Source organism: Lynx rufus, unplaced genomic scaffold, assembly GCF_022079265.1.
Source record: "Lynx rufus isolate CCGP_SWC_20201006 ecotype Redwood Valley unplaced genomic scaffold, mLynRuf1.p SCAF_21, whole genome shotgun sequence".
Lineage (NCBI taxonomy): Eukaryota > Metazoa > Chordata > Mammalia > Carnivora > Felidae > Lynx > Lynx rufus.
This window is the reverse complement of record NW_025814836.1, coordinates 6,735,798-6,756,793: the sequence shown is the minus strand read 5'-3', so window position 1 is coordinate 6,756,793 and position 20,996 is coordinate 6,735,798. Positions and strand designations below refer to the sequence as shown.

General features: G+C 42.7%; 1 protein-coding gene across 2 annotated transcripts in view; it reads right to left on the bottom strand.

Annotated features, from left to right (window-relative positions):
* OTUD7A (OTU deubiquitinase 7A) overlaps positions 1-20,996 on the bottom strand; it is a 151,923-nt gene that overhangs the window by 39,709 nt on the left and 91,218 nt on the right. Inside the window, exons 4-6 of one of the 2 annotated variants that reach the window (XM_047086856.1) lie at positions 8,260-8,361; positions 4,582-4,709; positions 3,652-3,764 (exon numbers count right to left, since the gene is read on the bottom strand). In XM_047086856.1, the coding sequence (XP_046942812.1) occupies positions 3,652-3,764; positions 4,582-4,709; positions 8,260-8,361 (343 nt within the window). The remainder of the gene's footprint in view (positions 1-3,651; positions 3,765-4,581; positions 4,710-8,259; positions 8,362-20,996) is intronic. The other variant, XM_047086858.1, reaches the window with a different exon arrangement.

Sequence of the window (20,996 nt, the reverse complement as noted above, 5' to 3'; positions counted from 1 at the left end):
CCTGGGAACCAGGTTTCCTAATGAGCCAGGTATAGGAGGGAACACAAAGAAGGCCATTTTAGTCTTTGTTACTATCACACCTGCAAACTCATTCTCTCTTGCTTAGCTCTCTCCTATCCCCAAATGAAACCTGGAAAATTTGTGTGGCTTGTCTGGTTGCTTCTCCTGGGGGCTGCCAGGCCCAGGCCATTTTGCTGTTTTTCACATCACTGCCTCCCCTCATTCTCTGGCTGCCATCTGTGACCCCCTGTGCGGTTGCCACAGGCCAGAGAGGAGAGGCTGAAAGTCCTTCTTGACTCTTCTTTTGGGTGCCCAGTGGACTTGGTGGAGGCCCAAATGCTGACCCTGTTTTTACGGAGGTGCTTTTGTGGGTCTTGGGACCTCCCCAAAGCTCACTGTCTCCGCCCTTAGTTCCCTGGACAGAGGTGGTGGCACCCTAATCTGATGTCTTGTGATCAGCCTTCTGGCCCGGCCTCTTGGGTTTACCCTCATTGTAGGCAGAGTCCTCCTGAAGACAGCCCAGCTTAGGCCTCATCCCAGGGTTCACTCCTGGTGCTCAGAAAGCATGCATGCATAGCTCTTAGCACTGCACAATCCTCCATGGCTGTGAGGACTTGGGAGCTGGCCAGCTCCTCAGCTTCAGAGCCTTGGGGAAGACAGTGGGTACTAGTCTCTAAGGCCCTCAAGCCCCAAAGATGCCCCACATCTCTTAGCTCAATGTGAGGAGGGAAACCTCTTCCCTTTGCCCAGGGAAGATTGAGGCAAAATGCAGATACTGACAACTCACTAAAAAACAGTCTCTTTTGAACTTCTGAACCCCAAGGGGAGGTGGGAGCTCCATGGCAGGGGAGCCTCTCCTGGAGGGAGAGAACATACTGGTATTCTTGTTAGCTTGACCATATGAGAGTGGTCCAGAAGGAAGGGAAAGGTGAAAAGACCAGGTGAGAGAGACTAAAAGCTGGTGTCTCATGCAGAGCTCACACACGTTTACCAAAGTAACATGTCAGAACCAAAAAAGCTTCATTTCTAGCAGTTCCTTGCCTCCTTCTGAGATTCACCTGTTGCTGTGGGATACAAGTGACCATCCCAAGCCCAAACATGGCCCTGTTGGCTGCAGACATCAGGCCAGAAAACTCTGAGCTCTGGCATGGGAGGGGCCATGGGGGTAATATTTGAGCTCCTGGAACCATTAAAAACTCAGGAGAAACCAGCCATGAGGGTTTGGACACCATCCTGAAGAGCATTTCCTTATTGTGGTCTGTGCAAATGGCCAGCAAAGAGGGGATGCTCCTGAAGGCCTGACAGGTGTCAGAGTTCCCACCTGCATCAGGTATTGTCCACCCCTGCCTAGTACCTCTGTGCCCCTGATGGAAGAGGACGCTGGTAGCTTGTGTGATGTTTATTGGCTCCCCAAACCTGCTGGTCCAAGTTACAGTGGAAGGGGTTAAAAAAGAAACAAGGGATCTCTTGTGGGGGGAATACTATCTTTCATCTAGCACTCACTGCCTAGACACATTTTTATCTTTACAACTGAGGCCAAATTTATGGTGAAGGGGTCCTGGGTGTGTGTGTGTGTGTGGGGGGGGTGGAATTTGGAAATGCATGAGAGCTACAGTTGGGTTGGCAGGTATCAGCCACACCAGAGCCCTCTTCTTGTGAGCTGGGGAGAGTGGGTAGCTAGTCCAATGCCTTCTGTCTCTCTCCCATTCCCTCAAAGTTTAAGAGAAGAACAGAGCTGCGGCCCAACACCAAGGAGGCCCCTCTGCTGTGGTCTTGCCCTGAGTTGGCAAACCTGAGTCCCATGGGAAGGAGACAGAAACAAACACTAGATACACCACTCTTTCAGCCCATCACTCAGCTCTGGGTCCTCTTGGTTCCCAGGGAGCAGGAGAAGCTGAGACCTTAAGAGCTAAGATACACCTGATCAGCTGTGTGACCATGTCCCAAGTGCCTCCTGGATAGGGGGGGGACTCTGGGGACACAGGATATGGTGATGGTCACCTATTATTATTGTACATCCGCCCATCCCAGAAGACACACTGTGGTAGAGTCAATCCACCTCCATCTGTGGCAGGTGCCAGAGAGGCAACAATGAAAGGGATGCCAAGGAATTCTTTAGGCACATCTCAGGCATGGCTCAGGAGGCATGGAAAAGCAGAGTGTGGAATTTTCAGGAATGAATTGAGTGTTTAGAATTTTGTGTCCTTAAATGTCCTAAATAAGATAGACTTTTGGGACTGACATGTCACATTATTAAAACAAAGTGAAAAAACAACCCCGTGGGAATTGTGTTTATGGGTTTCTGTACTGAAAGGCTTATCTTTGAGGGTCCCCAATATAGTGCCAGGCCCGGGAAGCCCCAGGCCCTGCTTGCTGGTGGCTGAGGGCCCAGAGGCCAAGATGTGGGGTCAGGACATACTCCCAGCACGGGCTGTCTACTGGCGTCTGATCCTTTCTTGGGTCTCCTCAGTGTCAACACTCAGGCTTTCTTTCTTTGTTTCTTTTTTTTTTTTTCAGAGAGAGTATGTGATGTGTGAGCAGTGGAGATAGACGGAGAGGAAGAGAAAATCTTAAGCAGGTTCCATGCTCAGCGTGGAACCTGACACAGGGCTTGACACCATGACCCTGGAATCATGACCTGAGCTAAAATCAAGAGTCAGATGCTTAACCGACAGAGCCACCCAGGCACCCCAAATGCTCAGGCTTACTTGTTTGGCTGAGATTTTTTCTAGGGTGACAGCTTGGCCCTCAACTTCAGTAGGTGTGAACCAAAGCACATACCTCCTTTGAAATGCTATGGCCACAGGTTTGGTGACTGTTTTGTTTGGCCACACTCTTCATTCTCATATTGGATGTTTAAGCTGTGTCTTTAGGAACAAGTTACTCCCTACATGTGCACAAAGCCAAAATCTTTTTGCCAGTAATGTGCATAACATCTATGGAGCTCATTGGGAGATGCTGGGCTCACTTAATGACCTCTTGCTCTCAGTGTGATTTATTTATTTATTATTTATTTATTTATTTATTTTTAGTGTTTATTTATTTTTGAGAGAGAGAGAGAGCGAGAGAGAGAGAGAGAGAGAGCATCTGAAGTGGGCTCTGCGCTGCAGCAGCCAGCCTGATGCAGGGCTTGAGTTTACAAACCATGAGATCACGACCTGAACTGAAGTCGGATGCTCAACCAACTGAGCCACCCAGGCTCCCCTCAGTGTGACTTCTTGAAGTCAGGAATTAAATAGATACTTAGGTGGAAAAAATCCAAACCCAACTGCTTGAGGCTTCTGAGCCTGGTGAGTACAACAGCAGTGGTTCAGGGTCTCCCAAGTCACATGCCTCCTACAAAGGCTGGCTGAGCAGGGAGTCCTCTCTCCAGGACTGCCTGCAATGAGGAAGGGAAAACACTGGTGACCTTCATGCCTCTACCTGCAAAATGCATGCAAGGCTGTGTAAACTTTCCCCCAAATATCTGGCAGGGGTCCAGCCAGGCCTCACAACTCTGCCCTGAGTCCTTGAGGAGAATGTAGTGTCTGAAGGCAGGAGTCTTTGTGTTTCCCCAGCCTGGGGTTACCACGTGCTCCCTCAAGCCACTTCCCACGCTGGGTGGCCGGGAGCTCAAGGTGACCACTGGGGAGGGGAAGGGGCAGCACTTACCCCCCGCCTGTGCCACCGTTCTTGCTGAAGTGCGTGCGTGGCTCGCTGGATGCCAATTTCAGTAGCTCAGTCCACTCCCGCTCCCATTCCTCCTCGGTGTACACCAGCCCTGACTGGCACAATGGAAGCCGGCTCAGGAGGTGGTGGGCCAGCCTCCTCACCCGCCCCCCACTCCAGGTGAGCCTGGCGGCCCTGCTGGACCCCTGGTTCAGTCCAAGCCCAACCAACACCCAGGCTGGGCACCACCTGCTAGTGGCCACCGACTGTCCCCGTATGCTATCGACAGTATTTCTTCAGAATGCCCAGTCTCCAATTTCAATGCTATTGGGGGTCCACCCAGAAACAAGGGTCATTCCCAGGGGGTAAGAATGACAAAACACAATCTACACACACACCAGACTTGGGGTTGACCATTAAAAAGTTTAAAGGGATGATGGGCCAAGTTCAATCAGAGAGCAGGCAGATTCTTCTTCTAGGACAGCAAAGTGCTAATGTCCCTCATCATCAGGAGGACTGGGATTCTCTCTGGATCAAGTACAAGAGCTGGGGCTGTAGACTGTGCCAGGACCGCCCTGTGGCTACACCTGGCCTTCAAGCCACCACCAGTAGTGACCAGACATAGGTGACTGCATAATTCATCATCCAAGCCAGGACACCTTTTGAGAGTGAAGGAGGTTGGTTTTCATAACTATGCAAGGACAGGCGGTGAGAGTGGACATGTTGTCACTGTGTGTGTGCCAGGGTCTGAGCTTTTGTAATGGGCACCTCTTCAGTGGGTTTAAATGGGGAAGGCTTTACTACTCCCAGAAGCCATTGCTGCCTGACCTCACAAGACGGACATGGCCTTGGGGCACAGCTCTGGACTCCACCATGGCCCATGGCTGTGCTTGGTGTGGGTCCCAGGCTCTGGACATCCCAGCAGGTACCAACCTCCTTGTTCTGCTGTGTCTGCTGCCACCTCCACCTTCGCTTTAGGGCTTCCCTTTCAGCCCCTGTCCTCATCATGGTGTAGAGAGCTTTCCGCAAAACCAGGTCCCGGTCGTGAAACCCCCACATTCCTGCAGTAGGAGGCCCATGAGGAGCAGAGGAGAGAGACAGGATGTGAGGAGGGGGACAAGTCAGTAGGTAACTCAGACTGCCACAACTTACCAGACCTGGCCTCCTGCATCTGCACACAAAGATAACTCATTAGTTAGCCATCAATTCCCCTGATTAGCTAGCAATTCCCCTCTGGTGTCTTTCCCCATTTCCCCTTGAAGCAGGTTGGTAAATGAAAGAGGATGTCCCCTTCTCAGAGAAACAACAGTGGGTGAAACCAAATGCTGCCTCTTTCTGGGACCCTTGGCAAGACACTTTGAATTTCACAGGTTTGTTTTGAGGGACCTCATGTTCACCATCCAGCTCTTGTGTTTGAGTGAGAGATAGTCTCTGTGGATAAACTGGTGATGTGTCTTCACATGGGGTCTCGAGCCAGGATGGCAATCAGACCCTGGTTTCATCTAGGGTCTGCCACATCTGATGTCTCTGCCCTAAGGCATCTCAGCCTCCTGAGAAGCAGAGCATCAGTGGACACCACTGCAAACATCTGGACCTAAGAGAAAGTACCTGCTTTTGAGGTAGAAGGTCTTTCTCCCTCACCCCTTCCCTGGCCTTTGCTGGGTGTTGAGGGATTATAAGGAAAACCAACCATTTCTGAGTACATTCTTGGGGCAGGTCAGATGTGGTCAAGAGACTCAACAAATGAAACAAACAGTAATGAGAGGTGAGGCTCTTGCTGTGGGGAAAGAGTGGGGGAATCTATCCATCCATCCATCTATCCATCCATGCATACATATCCATCCATTTAATTAAATGGCATTAATTCTACTTAATTAATTCTGAACTCATTTCATAAAAGGGGTGAGACACCATTCTGGTCATTGGCAATGCCCACAGCAGCAATCAGGACAGACTAAGTTCCTAAAATCTCACAGAGCACACACTGGGGGAAGGTGGAGCAGCCACCGAATCAGCACATAACAAACCACCTCAGGGGCAGCGGCACCATAAGGGGAGATGAAGCAGGCCAACGGGATGCTGGTTGGCATTGGTCATGGTGTGAATGGAGACATCAGAGCATAGACTCGAGTGGGTATAGGAGGGAGCTGGGTTGCCATTCCAGGCAGAGGGACAGGCCAGGCACCAGCCCCAAGGGGCGCCCACGTGGAATACTTGAGAAACGGCAAGAGGGAAAGGTGGCTGGGGGAAGAATCAAGCAGACAAGGTGAAGAGTGAAAAGGTGGACTTTTAAGTGAGCTGAGGGCCCCTGGAGAGCTTTCATAAGAGGAGTGACCTGCACTGACCTAATCTTTAAAGGCTCAATCTGGCCATGCATCCTTTAGTGCAAAGGTATGCAATAACCAGGGGCTGCTATGGGCTTTCCATCAAGAGAGGCTTTTGTCTTTTTCTACAACATAGACGGAGGGCAGTGGCCATTAATGCTCCTGTTATAAACAGGCCAAGCTGATCTTACTCATCCCTCAGACCTGCCTGTAGTCGCCTCTCAGGACTCTCCCAGGTAGGGCAAGTCCAGTCTCAGCTGGACTCCACGGCTCCTTGTTCAGGTCTCTCTTGCAAAGAGGGTCTCTCTGCCCCATGGATGTTTGCTTACGAGTCTGGCTTTAGGATGGCTGTCATTTCTGTGTGTGCCCCCCAACCCTAGGTCAGTGTCAGGCCTGGTCTGCAGGTTTAATAAGCACTGCTGGTCAGTGTTGTGTGGCTGCTTTGGGCAGTGCTGCCCCTCCCTGTGGGGTTTAGCAATTGGAGTACAAAAGGAAAACAAGGTACCAGGAGAAAAGAACCAATTGGCCATGAGCCCCAGACTCAGCCATGGCCCAGCCTCTTCAGCAGCTGGAACAAGGCTGGCCATGGGAGGCTTTCTCTTCCTAGGCAGACAGGAGGCCCACTGTGCTCACTGAGAAAACATCTGCCCTTAGACCAGACCACAGTGGCATGTGACCTGGTTTGTGTCTTTGCCCACCTGTAGTGCTGAGAGGAGCAGTGCCTCTGCACACTTCAGTTTCTGAGGGCCAAAGGCATTTCCTTTGTAATGAGGCGGTTGTTTGACAAAGATGAGAGATTTCTTTTGTGTTCTTTCGAGATTTTACACACAACAAAGTGAAGAAATGTGTTCCACAGCAGGGGAATAGTTAATACATTATGATGAAATATGACACAACTACCAAAACATAAGAAATTCACAATATGATTTTAAGGGAAAAATGCTGGATTCCAAACTGTGAACACTGTGAGATCATAATTTCACTGGAAGAAGAGACAAAATACACCAAAACATTAAAAGTGGCCCTTTCTGGGTGGTAGAATTGTTGATTTTTATTTTCTTATTGTGACGAATGTGGAATACTTTTATAATGCCAACAAACAGAAATGTGTTCTCTCTGGAATGGAAAGGAAGCAGGTAGGTGGGAGCCTTTGTGTTCCCCATCACCCCTGGCCAAGCCTGTGGAATGTGGCCCCTTGCTCTGGGGCTCCATTCTCCTCAGAGGCTCTCAGGCCCCTTTGCAGACCCAATGCATTTCCCTCTGTGGGTTTTAGGCATCTCACTTCTGTCCACTTGTTGCTGGAAAGGCCTCACCACAGGGCCAAAGAGAGGTTTGGGGTCCAGCCCTTGCTCTGGGTCATAGGATCAACTGTATTTACCTGGGGAGGGGAGTTTGACCAACAAGGAATATTCCAATATGCCAACTAAGAATATTCTCATTTGAAAGTCCCATCTATGGAGAGATCCTTCATTATAGGACTGAGGAGGACAGACAGCTCTTGATGCCTGGGTCCCTGGCACAAATCCAGGCCTGTCTGTTAAAACTGATCTGGCTTTATGTGTATAAGGCTGGGTCTAGAAGGGGTGCTTGAGCTTCCAGAAAGTCTACCATGGGCCCTCAGTTATTCAAATGGTGCCACTCATGCCTGTGCACCTGCTGGGATGGCTTTTTGCAACCAGGAAGCACACAACTCTGCTGAAGGTTGCTGACCTCTCTGCTTTATATTCCAATTACATAGATTCCCCTGTGATTTCCCCAAATGATATCTACGTCTTTTTGTCAGTCCACGTGCATGGACTGCTGTCAGTGTGGTGGCTCTGTACCTACCCAACCTAATGTACTGCTCCCCAAACTTCCTGCTCAAGCCCAACCAAGCTCAGACCTGCTTCCAAACATCCTGTTAATTCCTGCCTTCATGCTTTTCCATGCAGTCTCCCTACCTGAAGTGTCCTTTTTTGTATTATTTCAAGTCCTTCAAATCTCAGTAAAATCCTGCCTCCTCCAGGAAGTCCTCTTTTATTGCTCTAGGTCATGATGTCTAATCCCCATCACTGCAGCTCATGATTAGGCCTCTTTCTTTTATATTAGGTCTTTTCTCATGTGTGCTCTGTGTTCTCACCAAGCCTGCCAACTACTTGACAAGAAGGGCTGAATTGTTGCCTCCATCCCTTGGGGACTCTTCCAGCTGAGTGATGTGCATGGCTCTACTTAGCATAGGTCTGTCCTTTAACAATGATCAGAGCAGGCCTGGGGTGCTGCCACCCTCTGTCTCTGTTGTAGAGCTTACCCAGAGAGGCGGCGTGTAAAAGGCAGTTCCCATCTCCTGTAGTGGCCAAAGGAAGAAGCCGTTTACAGCTCGTGCACACAGTGGACCACCAGTTCAGGCGACCTGAAACAGAAGCTCACTTTAGAAGAGAATCCCAGAATAGACCATTTGAATGTTTGCTAAGTAAACATAGACATCAGCAGATGATTTTTGAGAGGGTTCTAGAAAACTTCAGTGGGAAAGTAGAACATTATGGCTATTTTCTCTTTAAGATAAGAAACGGTCAAATCCTCCCATCAATTAGCAAGAGGATTAAGACACTCCAGGGCAAAGCCTTTTCTCCTTGAATTTGGGAACATTTTATACACACACACACACACATACACACACACACACTTTCTCTGTGTGTAATTTCCTTGAACACAATTTCCCTTTCTGAAAGTTATTCTTTTCTCTTATACCATCCTTTTTTGATGCATACATACCTCCAAAAGTATGGTTTACATTTAATTTAACATATCCAAACCATTATAGCTACTTAGGTATATTCCTGTTAAATCTCATTAACACATCCAGAGACTTCTGCTTCCAGGAAGATGGAGTAGACATACTTTCTCCTATTCCTTATCTTAAGTACAACTAAAAATCATGGACATCATGTGTAAAATAACACAGGAAGACTTAAAAGTGGAGGAAGGGGCAGACTGACCAGGAAACTTGGGATCTGAGAAGCAACATGGTGGTAGGTTCTCTGGAGTTTCTTTTTCCCCCAAATCCCAGACCAGGTACTGGAGAAGTTGGCAGCCTGGAGACACCAGTGGGGGCAAAGGAATCACACTCTCTCTAGACAGTATTCAAGGAAAGGGGCAGCTTAGGAATACAGACAGTAACTGCTCTATTTCAGTCAAGTGCCACAGAAGAAACTATACCTCATCATCATCTCTGCCAGCAAAGGGCAAGAGGGGAGATGAAACTTCCAACCTTAAGAGACATAATGAGCTACTCACCACCCGTTCCCCCAGTGCCAGATGGTGTCAGAGAATGTTGAAAGCATTGCCAGCAACTCAGCCCTGCTGGGTGATAATATGGACTCCACCCCCCACCAACTGAGAACATATGGAGAACTTGGCCTTTCACACCTCTCTGGTGGCAATGAAGTCCCTCTGCTCCCTCCCAGCAGTACAAGAAGCCCATGCCTTCACAGGTGTCAACAGAGGCAGAGTGGAGAACCTGTGCTTCTACCCTATTCTGGCAATTATTACCAATCTACAACTCCAGACATCAGATGAACAGAAAAGGAGAACCCATCCGACCTGCGGTAAAGAATACTAAAGGGATACAGTAGAGAATACTGCAGGGTGCAAAGAAGGAATAAATGGGCTTTAAAAGGCATGTATGTTGGTAAATGTAAATAAATATTAGCTGTTTAAAGCAATATCATAAATGCCTTTTTGAGGATTAAAGTATATGTAGAATTAAAGCACATGACAACAATAACACAAAATACGGAAATGTGTAATAAATGACATAAATCCTAAGACCCTTACATTGACCACCAGGAAGTGGTAAAAGGGCCAACTTAAAGTAATTCTAATAGCTTGACAGTGGGCTTTGGAAACTATAGGGTAACCACTACAAGAATAATAAAAGAATGTATAACTGACAAGCAAGTAGTGGGGAAACCAGAATAATAAATATTCTTAAATAATTCAAAAGAATATTAGAAGAAAAAGGAGACACAATAAAACACAACATAATAAACAGCAAGATAATGGATTTGAACCAAAATATATCTGTATTTATATTAAATGTGAGTGAGCTAAATACTCCAATTAAAAGATACTGTCAACCTTGTTTAAAAAAACAAGTATATGCTGCTGACAAAAGACACCATAAACATCATGAAACAGAAATGTAACAGTAACTAGGTAGAGAAAGATACAACATTCAAAAACTAGGCAAAGGGGCTCTTGGGTGGCTCAGCTGGTTAAGTGTCTGAGTCTTGATTTCGGCTCAAGGTCATGCTCTCGTGGTTCATAAGATTGAGTCCCACATCAGGCTTTGCCCTGACATCATGGAGCCTGCTTGGGATTCTCTCTCTCCTTCTCTCTCTACCCCTTCCCCCTCAAGCTCTCACTCCATCTCTCAAAATAAATAAATTAAAAAAAAAACTTTGAAAAATAAAAAAAAAAGCAAAAATAAAGCTAGTGAAGTCCTATTGATATCAGATGTAGGTGACATTATTAAGGCACAGGATAAATGGATATTTCATAAATATGGCACAATAAAGTCAAATGGAAAATATAACAACACTTAATGTATATATACCTAAGACTTAGTCTAAAATATATATAAAGCAAAAATTGATAGACTCAAGAGAGAAATAAACAAGCCCCAAAGTCAAAACTGGAGGTTTTTAACCAAATTTTCTTGATAAATGATAGACTCAACAAACAAAAACTTCAGTAGAGATTAAATAGAATTCAAGAATTTGACATGTATATAACTTGACATATATATAACACTTCACCCACAGACTGCAAAATAATTACACTTTTTTTTTCAAGTCACATGGAATATTTTCCAATATTGACCACATATTGGGCTATAAAAAAGTGTCAACAAATTTCAAAGGATTTGAAATCATTCATAGTATGTGCTCTGGTCATAATAAAAATAGGTTAGAAATCAATGAGAAAAATCAAGAAAAGTAGCCATCTTGGGCTACTATAACAAAATACCACAGACTGGGTAGCTTAAAAAACAGACACTTATTTCTCACAGTTGTAGAGGCTGAAAGTCCCAGACTGAAGTGCTGGCTGATGTGGTTCCTGATGAGAACCCTCTTCCAGGTTTTCAGGTGGCAGACTTCTAGCTGTGTCCTCTCATGGTGGACAGTGAGCTCTGATCTTTTCCTCCTTTTGTAAGGACACTAATCCCATCATGGGGGCCCCATCCTCATGGCCTTATCTAAACTTAATTACCTTTCAAAGGCCCTACTGCCAAATACCATCACATTAGGGATCAGGGTTCCAACATAGGGATTTAGGGGGGACAAAAACATTCAGTCAATAGAAGTACCCAATAAGGCAGTTTGTTCACTGAATGTGGCTGTCCCCCAAGGGGACTACCCTTTCAACTGCTTTCTAGGTAATGAGCAAGATGAACAGTATAGGAGTTATATAGACCTGTTTTGAAAATTCAATTCCTCCCTGGCCATTTATGGCTATGTTGCTTCTTTTTTTCTGTAGTGGAAACCCTAGGCTGGTCTGTCTGGAACACCCTCTGGGTGGAAGTTTAGCCAAAAGGGAACCTAGGGGATTCATACTTAGTTATGATTCAGTTTTATAAAAATACTTTGTCCTTCTTATGGCTAACCTTTGTGGATGAGAGGTACAGTTGTGATTAGGAAGAGATTGAAAAAGAAATAGGTAAGTTACAGGCATTGTGATGGCATATGCCAATCTTGTGATAGAGGGGAGAAGCAACAACTCTAGCATGTGGGGAAAGAACATATCAGACTGCAGAATGTGTAGGGGAGGGAAGTACATTGATCATGTTTTACTTCTTAGGACCACCTTGTAGGTTTCCACATGAAGAAAAATGCTCCTGTGGGATATCCCAGATGTTGCACATGCCTCAAATATAGCAGAATCTTTCTCCTGTGACTGAGAAATCTCAGGGTTTCTGCCAGCACCCATGAAGCCATGGAAGGCTAATTTATTAGCTTTCAAGTAAAACTTTGGACATCTCACAGTTATTGACAAAAAACATAGGCCTCATAAAATACAAAGTTTACATACAAATACAAAGGAAGGTCCCACAAAATACAATAGGATGGGTTGAAAATATTAGAAGAACAGGAATGAACACAAAGTAGCCTGAGCCTTACCAGGACTGAAACCCGGCCTCAACTCATCGTTCTGTGGCCAGAGTAAGGTAATCAGCCACAGAAGGTGAAGGGTGAGCCCTTTCTACAGGAGGACAGCATAATTTGGAGTCTCTGAAATTTTATATTCACAAGGTCTATAAGGCAAGTAAAAAATTACTAGGTATGCCAAATCCAAACAAAAACAAAAACCAAAAACCAACCAAACAATAAACCCCAAGAGTAACTGACTGAAAACCAAAAGGGAAAAATGGGATAAGAGAAAAAGGCAAACAGATTATCCACATTTTGAAGTTATCTGACAGAGACTTTAAGTCACTATAATTAGTATGTTCAAGAAAATAGAAAAAATGAGGCAGAAGCAATATTTGAATAGATAATCATCAAGAATTCTCTAAAATTGATTAAAGACACAATTTTCAGAGGATCTGTAAATTCCAAAAAGAATAAACACAAAGTAAATGGCATATAGTGAAAATTAGAAAATTAGAGAGAAACTCTTAAAAGCGGAGGAAAAAGAGAACTATTACATACCTAGAGGAATAGTGATATAAGCCTACACAGAGTGGAATGAGAACATCAAAGTGCCAAAAGAAAATAACTTCCAATCTAGAGTTCTATACCCAGCAAAACTATCCTTAAACACTGAAATTGCCAGGAATGTAAGGTAACTTCCTCAATCTAGTATAGGTCACCTATGAAAAGCCTGCAGCTAACAGGATACTTAATAGTAAGATATTGGATGATTTCAACCTCAGATGGGGAACAGTACTCAATATTGATGATGGTCTGAACCTGTGCAATAAGGTAAGATGTTATGAGAGAAAAGAAATGAATGGAACTGCACTTATCAGTAGATTACATAATTGTTTATATAGAAAATACTTAGTAATCTACCAAAACACTCCTAAGCCTAATAAGGGAACTTATATTTAGCAAGATCTCAGGAAGCAAGGTTATCTACAGGTATCATTTATATTTCTATTAAGTAGCAATATATGATTTAGAAAATGAAATAAAAAATGCAATACTTAGACATAACTCTCATGAAAAATGTTATATCTAGACTGAAAATTATAAAAATATAATACATTCCTGAGAAAATGTAAAGATTTAAATAAGTGGAGAGGGTAATTGTGCACATAGACTGAACTCCTTAATGATTCTGCATTCTCTCCAAGTTGATCTATAGATTTAACATAACCCCATGCAAAACTCCAGAAGCTACTTTTTAGAAGTTGACAACTTGATTCTAAATTTACATGGATAAAAAAAAAACCTAGAACAGCCAAAATAATCTTGAAGCAGAACAAAGTTGGAGGACTTACACTTCCTGATTTGACAGCTGATTATAATGCCATAGTAATCAAGACAGTGTGCATATAAGAGAGACAACTAGATCAATGTGACAAAATATACAGACCAGAACAGACCCACACATTTATGGTGACTTAATTTTTTTTAATGTTTTTATTTTATTTTTGAAAGAGAGAGAGACAGACAGACAGACAGAGAGACAGAGAATCCTAACAAGGCTCCACACTCAGTGAGCAGCCTGAAGAAGGGCTTGATCCCACGACCCTGGGATCATAACCTGGGCTGAAGTCAAGAGTCGGATGCTCAACCCACTGACCCCCCAGATGCCCCTTATCTTATATTTCTAATGTTATGGGAAATTACTGTTGATGTATCTTTGTTTTATAATGAAGCATAGTTGACATACAATGCTATATTAGTTTCAGGTGTATACCACAGTGATTTGACAATTCTAAACATTAGTCAATACTCACCCCAGTAAATGTAGTCACCATCTCTCACTATGCAATGTTATTACAATATTATGGACTATATTGCTTATGCTGTATTTTTCATCTCCATGATTTATAACTGGAAGTTTGTACCCCTTAATCCCCTTTACCTATTTTATCCATCCCCCTCCCCCCTCTCCTCTGGCAACTACCAACTTGTTCTCTGTATTTAAGTCTGTTTATTTTGTTTTTCTTTGTTTTGTTTTCATATTCCACATATAAGTGAAATAATATGGTGTTTGTGTGTCTGGGAAACTATCTCTCCTTTAAATACGAATGGTAATCTTGCCACATACAGTATTCTTGGTTGTAGATTTTTTCCTTTTAGCATTTTGACTATATCAGGCTACCATATGGTATTTGTGACATATTTTTATTTGGGGAACAGAATATAAAAGCCACCTCTTGGGCCTTCAACTCTGTGGAATTTCCATCAAGTGAGAATGTTTCTAATAGATATTTCCAAGAAGTTGTGAAAACACTTGATCATTTTTTTTTAAGAAAGGGAATAATACTAATAGGATTGGAAGTGTTGGGGGGCATCACATTATTTACATTCCAACAAGCCTTCTGTCATTATTGAGAATTAATTTTAATAAAGGGTGTTACTGCTTTCAGTCATCAATAATGAAATATGAAGGGCAAGAGTTACAAGTAATGCTGGGCGTTAAGGCTCTCAAAAGTACATTTAGTCCAGAGTTGGGAGAGTTATTGCTTAACAGATTACCACATTAACAAAGTTTAATATAATAAACCGCGTCAATAATGTGTTTAAACTGGATACCTATCTCCTCTACAGTGCTTCTTGGTTAAGATTCAGTAACTGGATTTAAATGGTAAGTGGTTTTATTCATATAAAATAATTGTACCCTTAATTCTAAATGAAAACATGTACTGAAATTAACACTACAAAATTAAATGGACAAGCCTCTATTATTGATGATGCTAATGCTTATGTTAACAAATTGGTGTATTCTCACCACTTGCAAATCATCTTATTAAAGCTAAATGAGAAATGCAATTAAGGGTCTTAACTGACAGTGCCACTGGATAACCAGTCAGAGACACAATTAGAAATAACATGCCATCAGTTGGTAACTTCTTTTTTTTTTCCAGGCTATGAAATAGCAACTTGTCTCACCTGACTTTTTCAAAGCCTTTTAAAACATCCAGGCTGGGAGACATTAAAACTGGGTTGCCACAGAACGAAAGAAAATTACAAGATTCTCGCACAGCATTAACAGAGTGGCTGTCACCTGAAAACCCAACACATTTCATATTAAAGTGGGATGGCGCCATTCATCCTCTGAATTTGTTTGAGGCTGACAGAGGCTCCTCTCAAGAGCCAGTGGGTACAGGGGTGTTAGCAGAGAAACAGGGGAAGGACAGGGAGGTGATATGCTAATGAGGCAGGTGATCTGCATTAATGGGCAGACTCCATGGTATGCCCATCTAATAGTATTCCCTTCCATTCTTGCTCATAGAACGCTGCTATGTCTGGTGTTTTTTTAGGGAAGACAAGATTCCTTCCCTGTTCTGTGGAACAAATGTTGCTAGGAACAAGACAATACATGCAATTCCATGATCCTTGCCAGGGACCGTGTTGGTGTGGCCACATACTGTCACTCAGCCTAGAAGATGGAAAAGAAATCTGCTGGGGCAGCTACTAGGAAAGTGGTGTTCATCCTTCAAAAGGAACATAGACAGGGCCTCTCCATCCCTTCCCTGAATACTGTTGTGTGAGGATATGTTGCCAGATGCATCTACAGCCATGTTGTATCCTGAATGGAGGCAGCACTGACCTGCTGAGGATAGAAGGGCAGAAATCTGGGTCCTTGCTGACACTGAGGAGCTGCCAGCCTTACCATGAGCTTCCCTGTCCTCAGACTTCCTGTTCTGTGGGATAGTGATGGATTCTTGGCTGAAAGGTCTTGCTGGCTTGGGTTAGTGTCTCCTCCTCACTGCAGGGCTGACAATAAATCACTCAGCTCTGCATGGGAGGGTGCACATTCCCATTTTACAGACAAGGAAACAGGCTCAGAGAGTCAATGAACATGCCAGGGTGCACTGAATCTTAAAGGGGCCATTGGTCATCCAGGGCAAAATCAGATCATGAACAAAGCTGATCTAATTTACTTGGACACGGTTGAGTTTGTCGGCAAGACAGTTTTAATTTCTGTGAGCTGGTATGATTTCAAAAAATATATCCTTCAAATAAGTAGTGGAGCTGAAGTTCAAATTTGTTACTCTGAAGTCATAGACCTAGTCTTTCTACTATGCTTCCTTAGAGAAACAAGGGTTGCTCATTCTCCTTTTCTGGCTCTTGCTCTTGCTGTGTCTTGCTTGATTTTCTCATTCCATTTTTTTTAAGTTTACTTATTTTGGGAGAGAGAGCATGTGCATGAGAGCTGACGAGGGGCAGAGAGAGAATCCCAAGCAGGCTCTGAGCTGTCAATGTGGAGCCCCATGCAGGGCTCAAACCCACAAACCATGAGACCTGAGCTGAAACTGAGAGCCCAATGCTTAACCGACTGAGCCACCCAGGCACACCTCATTCCATTTTTACTATTAAAATTTTGAAGAGTGCCAAGGGAAGTACACCCATCATGCAGAACCAGGCCCCTGTGAACCCTTGAACCCTCTGTCGTATTTACTACAGCTCTTGCCTTTTGATGTAAAAGAAAAAATTAAAGATTAAGTTGAAGTTCCCTTGATGTGTCTCCCCAGTTTTCATTCTCATTCCTCCTTCCCCAGCAGTACCACTACATGACTTTGGTGACCTTTGCATTATAGAACATAAAAACAGATACATTAAAGGTTGAAAAATGTGTGTTGTGCACGAGGCTTCTTCCTCTGCCTCTGGTTCCCACAATCAAAACCATGCTATTTCCTTCTTTCTCATATTCCTTCCTCCCTCTCTCCCTTTGTTCCATTCCCTTCTACTTCTGTCTCTGCCCACAATGCCACTCGTTGGGATTGCCAGTGTTCAGGCAGAGAAGGATCATTCCCTTTCTTTTCCCATAGAGCACACAGATCAGACAGTCCACTGCTCTGACCTCTCTTTGTTCCAACGACTCTTCCAGGAACTGGGAGAGTAAGCCAGAGTCATATGGCCCCTGGGGAGACATGGTGGGGAATAAGTCCCATTGGGTCATTCAAGAATGGGTTATGAAATAATAGGCTGGTACCCTTGAAAAAAATCACTATCTGAAAAACAAAAGAAAAGATAGGGGCGTATTCTTTAAAAGAGGCAAAAGAGATATAACCAAAAGCAACGTAGGAATTTTGGTTGGGTCTTGGAATGAAAAAAAATTAGAAATGAGATTTTGGGGCTAATTGGGAAAATGTGAATACAGACTCTATGTTAGATAGCATACTAAGTAAATGTTTATTTTTCTAAGGAGTGACAGTGTTCTGGCTTCACAGGAGAATTTTCGGATACTTACAATACACATTCAAAAGGTTCAGAAAAAAAGTTAGAGGCCAGGTTCTGTGTGGTAGGTGTGCTTCCCTTGGCACTTTTCAACACTTTCACAGTAAAAATAGAATGAAAAAAAAAAGAGCTGAAGCAAACATGACCTAACTGAAAACTGGTGACTCTGGCCACAAAGTAAATAGGTACTAATCTTTCAGCTTTCCTGCAGATTTGAAAATGTTTAAAACAAAAAGAATGCCATGTGAGTTTGTTTTGGTTTTACACTTGTAAATGGAGAAACTCTATTCTGGTGAAAAAGACAATATCTATATAAATTAACTCATTTGTCTTGATTTAGTTTTAAAAAAGTGGTTGAATTCAGTTAAACACACTTGGAGGGGAATCTAACTGGTGCAGTGACTAGTTTTACTAAATTTTTCTCTTCAATAGATGAGTTGGAATTTTTACAGTTTGGTTATAATTTTTGTATTTTTCAGAGACACAGAGCCCTGAAGCTTACAGGTGATTTCTCTGATGTGTCTCAGGTTGATCCCCTTTTGCATCCATGAGGACAGCATTAATAAATCATCATCCTTTTCAAGGCAGACATGCTAATCAATCATCAGTCTTTCCACAAAGGAAACAGAAGACCACTCATACTTTTCAATTCAGAGCTCTGTGCGATAATGACCAATTGTTTCATGTTGACAATGGGGACATAATGAATTATTCACCCAAAAAGCAGGCTTTGGAAATCCTACTCCTGTAGATCTGAGGCCAGAGTATGAGGTAGTCAAGGGCTCAGAGAGGTAGCCAGCGGAGTGGTTAAGCACAGGGACCCGGAACTAGATTTTCTGAGTTCAAATCTGTTTCACTATTTTTAAGAAGGGTGACCTGGAGAAGTTATTTTGACTAATGTCTCAGTCTCCTCTTCTGAAAAAGAGTAGAATTTTTATGAACAATATGTTATTTACTATTTGGGAAGCACTTAAAACAGGGCTTGGCATATAGAAAGTACCATATATGTGTTTTTCTCAAAACAGGTCCAAAAACCTGGGTTAAAGTAAGGAATGTATTTATGCATAATCTAATGAGTGCATAAGTGAGCCACACCCTTTTGGATTAAACAGTACCTTCACATACCAAGGTCCTTTTGAGGGTAAGCAAAGAGTTGCTTTTGCATTTATGGAGGAGAAGTCTAAGGGAGACTCCTTGCACTCAGACTGCTCAGGGCTGCCTGTGAGGTCTTCTGAGGCACGATGAGGCAAGGACCAGAAATTAGAGGAGCTGTTTAGAAGTTTGTACAGCAATGGGCCTTGCTGCCATACTTTCATTGAATTTATAAAAGTATTGGTTCAGAATAAATTGAAAGCTTAAAAAATGGTCTGTCAGTACAGAGAGCTTGAGAAACCCTACTAGAGGTCCCCAGAAATGCAAATTACACCCTTGAATCAAGTTAAACTTTTTGCCTACATTCACTGTTTAATTTGTAGTATTGGTAGAAAGACGCTTTAAAGAAAAAAGTTTAATAAGTCTGAGGGGGAAAGGAATCACATTAGGAATATAAGAAAAGAGGAGGAGCCAAGGTGGCCTTACAGGTTATCATGTCTGAAAGACCAAACAAAATGACTGTTTAAGAACACTTTACTATTTCTCATATCCCTAAAACTTCATATTGATTTTTACTTGTTATTCTCTATTTAATTATTCTTAATTTCTTTGTCATACTTAGAGAATCCAATTTGAAATATGATCTTGTGTGCATGTGTAAAGAACAGCCAAGAAAGTGGGAGCTGAATGTTTTGTCCTCAGTCATTAGAAGACAGAAGCCCCTCTTCCTGAAACGAGTGGGAGGGACAGATTTAAAGAGAAAAAGGAGTCAGAGGAAATAATCCTCCTTGTCAACACTCCTTTGAAATGTATATCCAAGCCTGAAATAAAGTGTGGTCAATCCCCAATGACCAAAATACAAATATGGAATGAAATTAGAATATGCACCAACTCTGCATCTCCTGTGGGTGAAGATATTTTGCCTATTTAATTACTTCACAAGAATCTGCAAAAAGGCTTTGAGATTCTGTGATGTGGGGAATTGGGACCAGTGATCCCCCTGACACCACGTGAAGTTAGGAACCTCAAGAACTATCCCCTAAGTGTAAAGATCAGAAATTATTTTCCTCCTGGCAAAGGAAGCTGAGAGGGAAATATGTCTCTTATAGACTGGGCTTAGCAGAAAAACAAAACAAAACAAAACAAAACAACTCTTTCCAGACATGTTGTAACTATTGACTTGGCTCTGACTTGAGCTAAAACTGATTTGTGGCTTGAAATGTCTAAGCAAAGAAATTAACATAAAGATTGGTTATAGGATGGTAATTTCCTTTGGGAGTCTGGCATAAACAAAGAAACAAATATATCACTCAACATGGTTGAGAACACCCTCAAGTCAGGCCATCAGACTCCCATGGATAATATCCTGCTCACAACCCCAAATTACAAACCCAACAGGAAAGCAGACATCATGAATAAGAGTTATAGACCCCAAGTCATAGCTACCTATAAACTTGAAGATAAAAATGGTCAGCTACAGACTATAAACAAATATGCTTAAAATGTTTAAAAGACATAAAAGAAGGAAACAATTAAGACCAAAGCATAAGAAACAGATTTGGAAAATAAAAATAGGACTTAAAAATGGAAGAGGATTGGGGCACCTGGGTGAAGTCGGTGAAGCATCTGACTTTGGCTCAGGTCATGATCTCATTGTTTGTGAATTTGAGCCCTGCATTGGGCTCTGTGCTGACAGCTCAGAGCTTGGAGTCTGCTTCAGATTCTGTGTCTCCCTCTCTCTCTGCCCCTCCTCCACTTGTGCTTTGTCTCTCTCTCTCTCTCTCTCAGAAATAAACATTAAAAAAATTTAAAAAAATGGAAGAGGATAATAGAAATAAAACACAGTTTTACATTGAATTAGACAATGTCAAAGAAAAAAGATATGAATCTAAGTCAGAAGAAATTATTTAGAATGCAATTAAGAGGGAAAGAAAGAATATGAAAGACAGGCTAGTAGACATGAAGAACAGACTGGAAAACTCTAACATTGTCTAACTGAAATTCAGAGGCAATACTCAGGAGATCTCAATGGAAGAATTTTTCAGAAAAAATATATAGAAATAAATTCAAAGATTTAATAAATGTAAGACATTCCAAGCAAGAAAAATAAAATTAGTTTACTCCTTGATATACCCTAGTGAAACCACAGAAATAAGACAGAGAAAATATCTTAAAGTAGAATAGAAAAAAATCATCTTCAAAGTAGCAGACTGACAGCCGATGTCTCAAGAAAAAAAAAAAAGAAAAAAGGAAAATAAGCCAATGCAATATCTTCAATGTGGTGAATGAAAATAACTGGCAACCTAGGGTACTCTGTCTAGAAAAAAATGTTTTTCAGAAATGGAGGTAAAACAAAGGTATTTTAAGACTAATAAAAATGAAGAGAGTAAAATCAGCAAGGTGCCCAAGGAAATTCTAAAGGATGAACTTCAAATGGAAGAGCTAATACGTAAGAAGTAAAAAGAAACAAAAATGGTAAATATATGGATAAGTCTAAATAAACACTGACTGTATAAAACAACAATAATAATGTCTG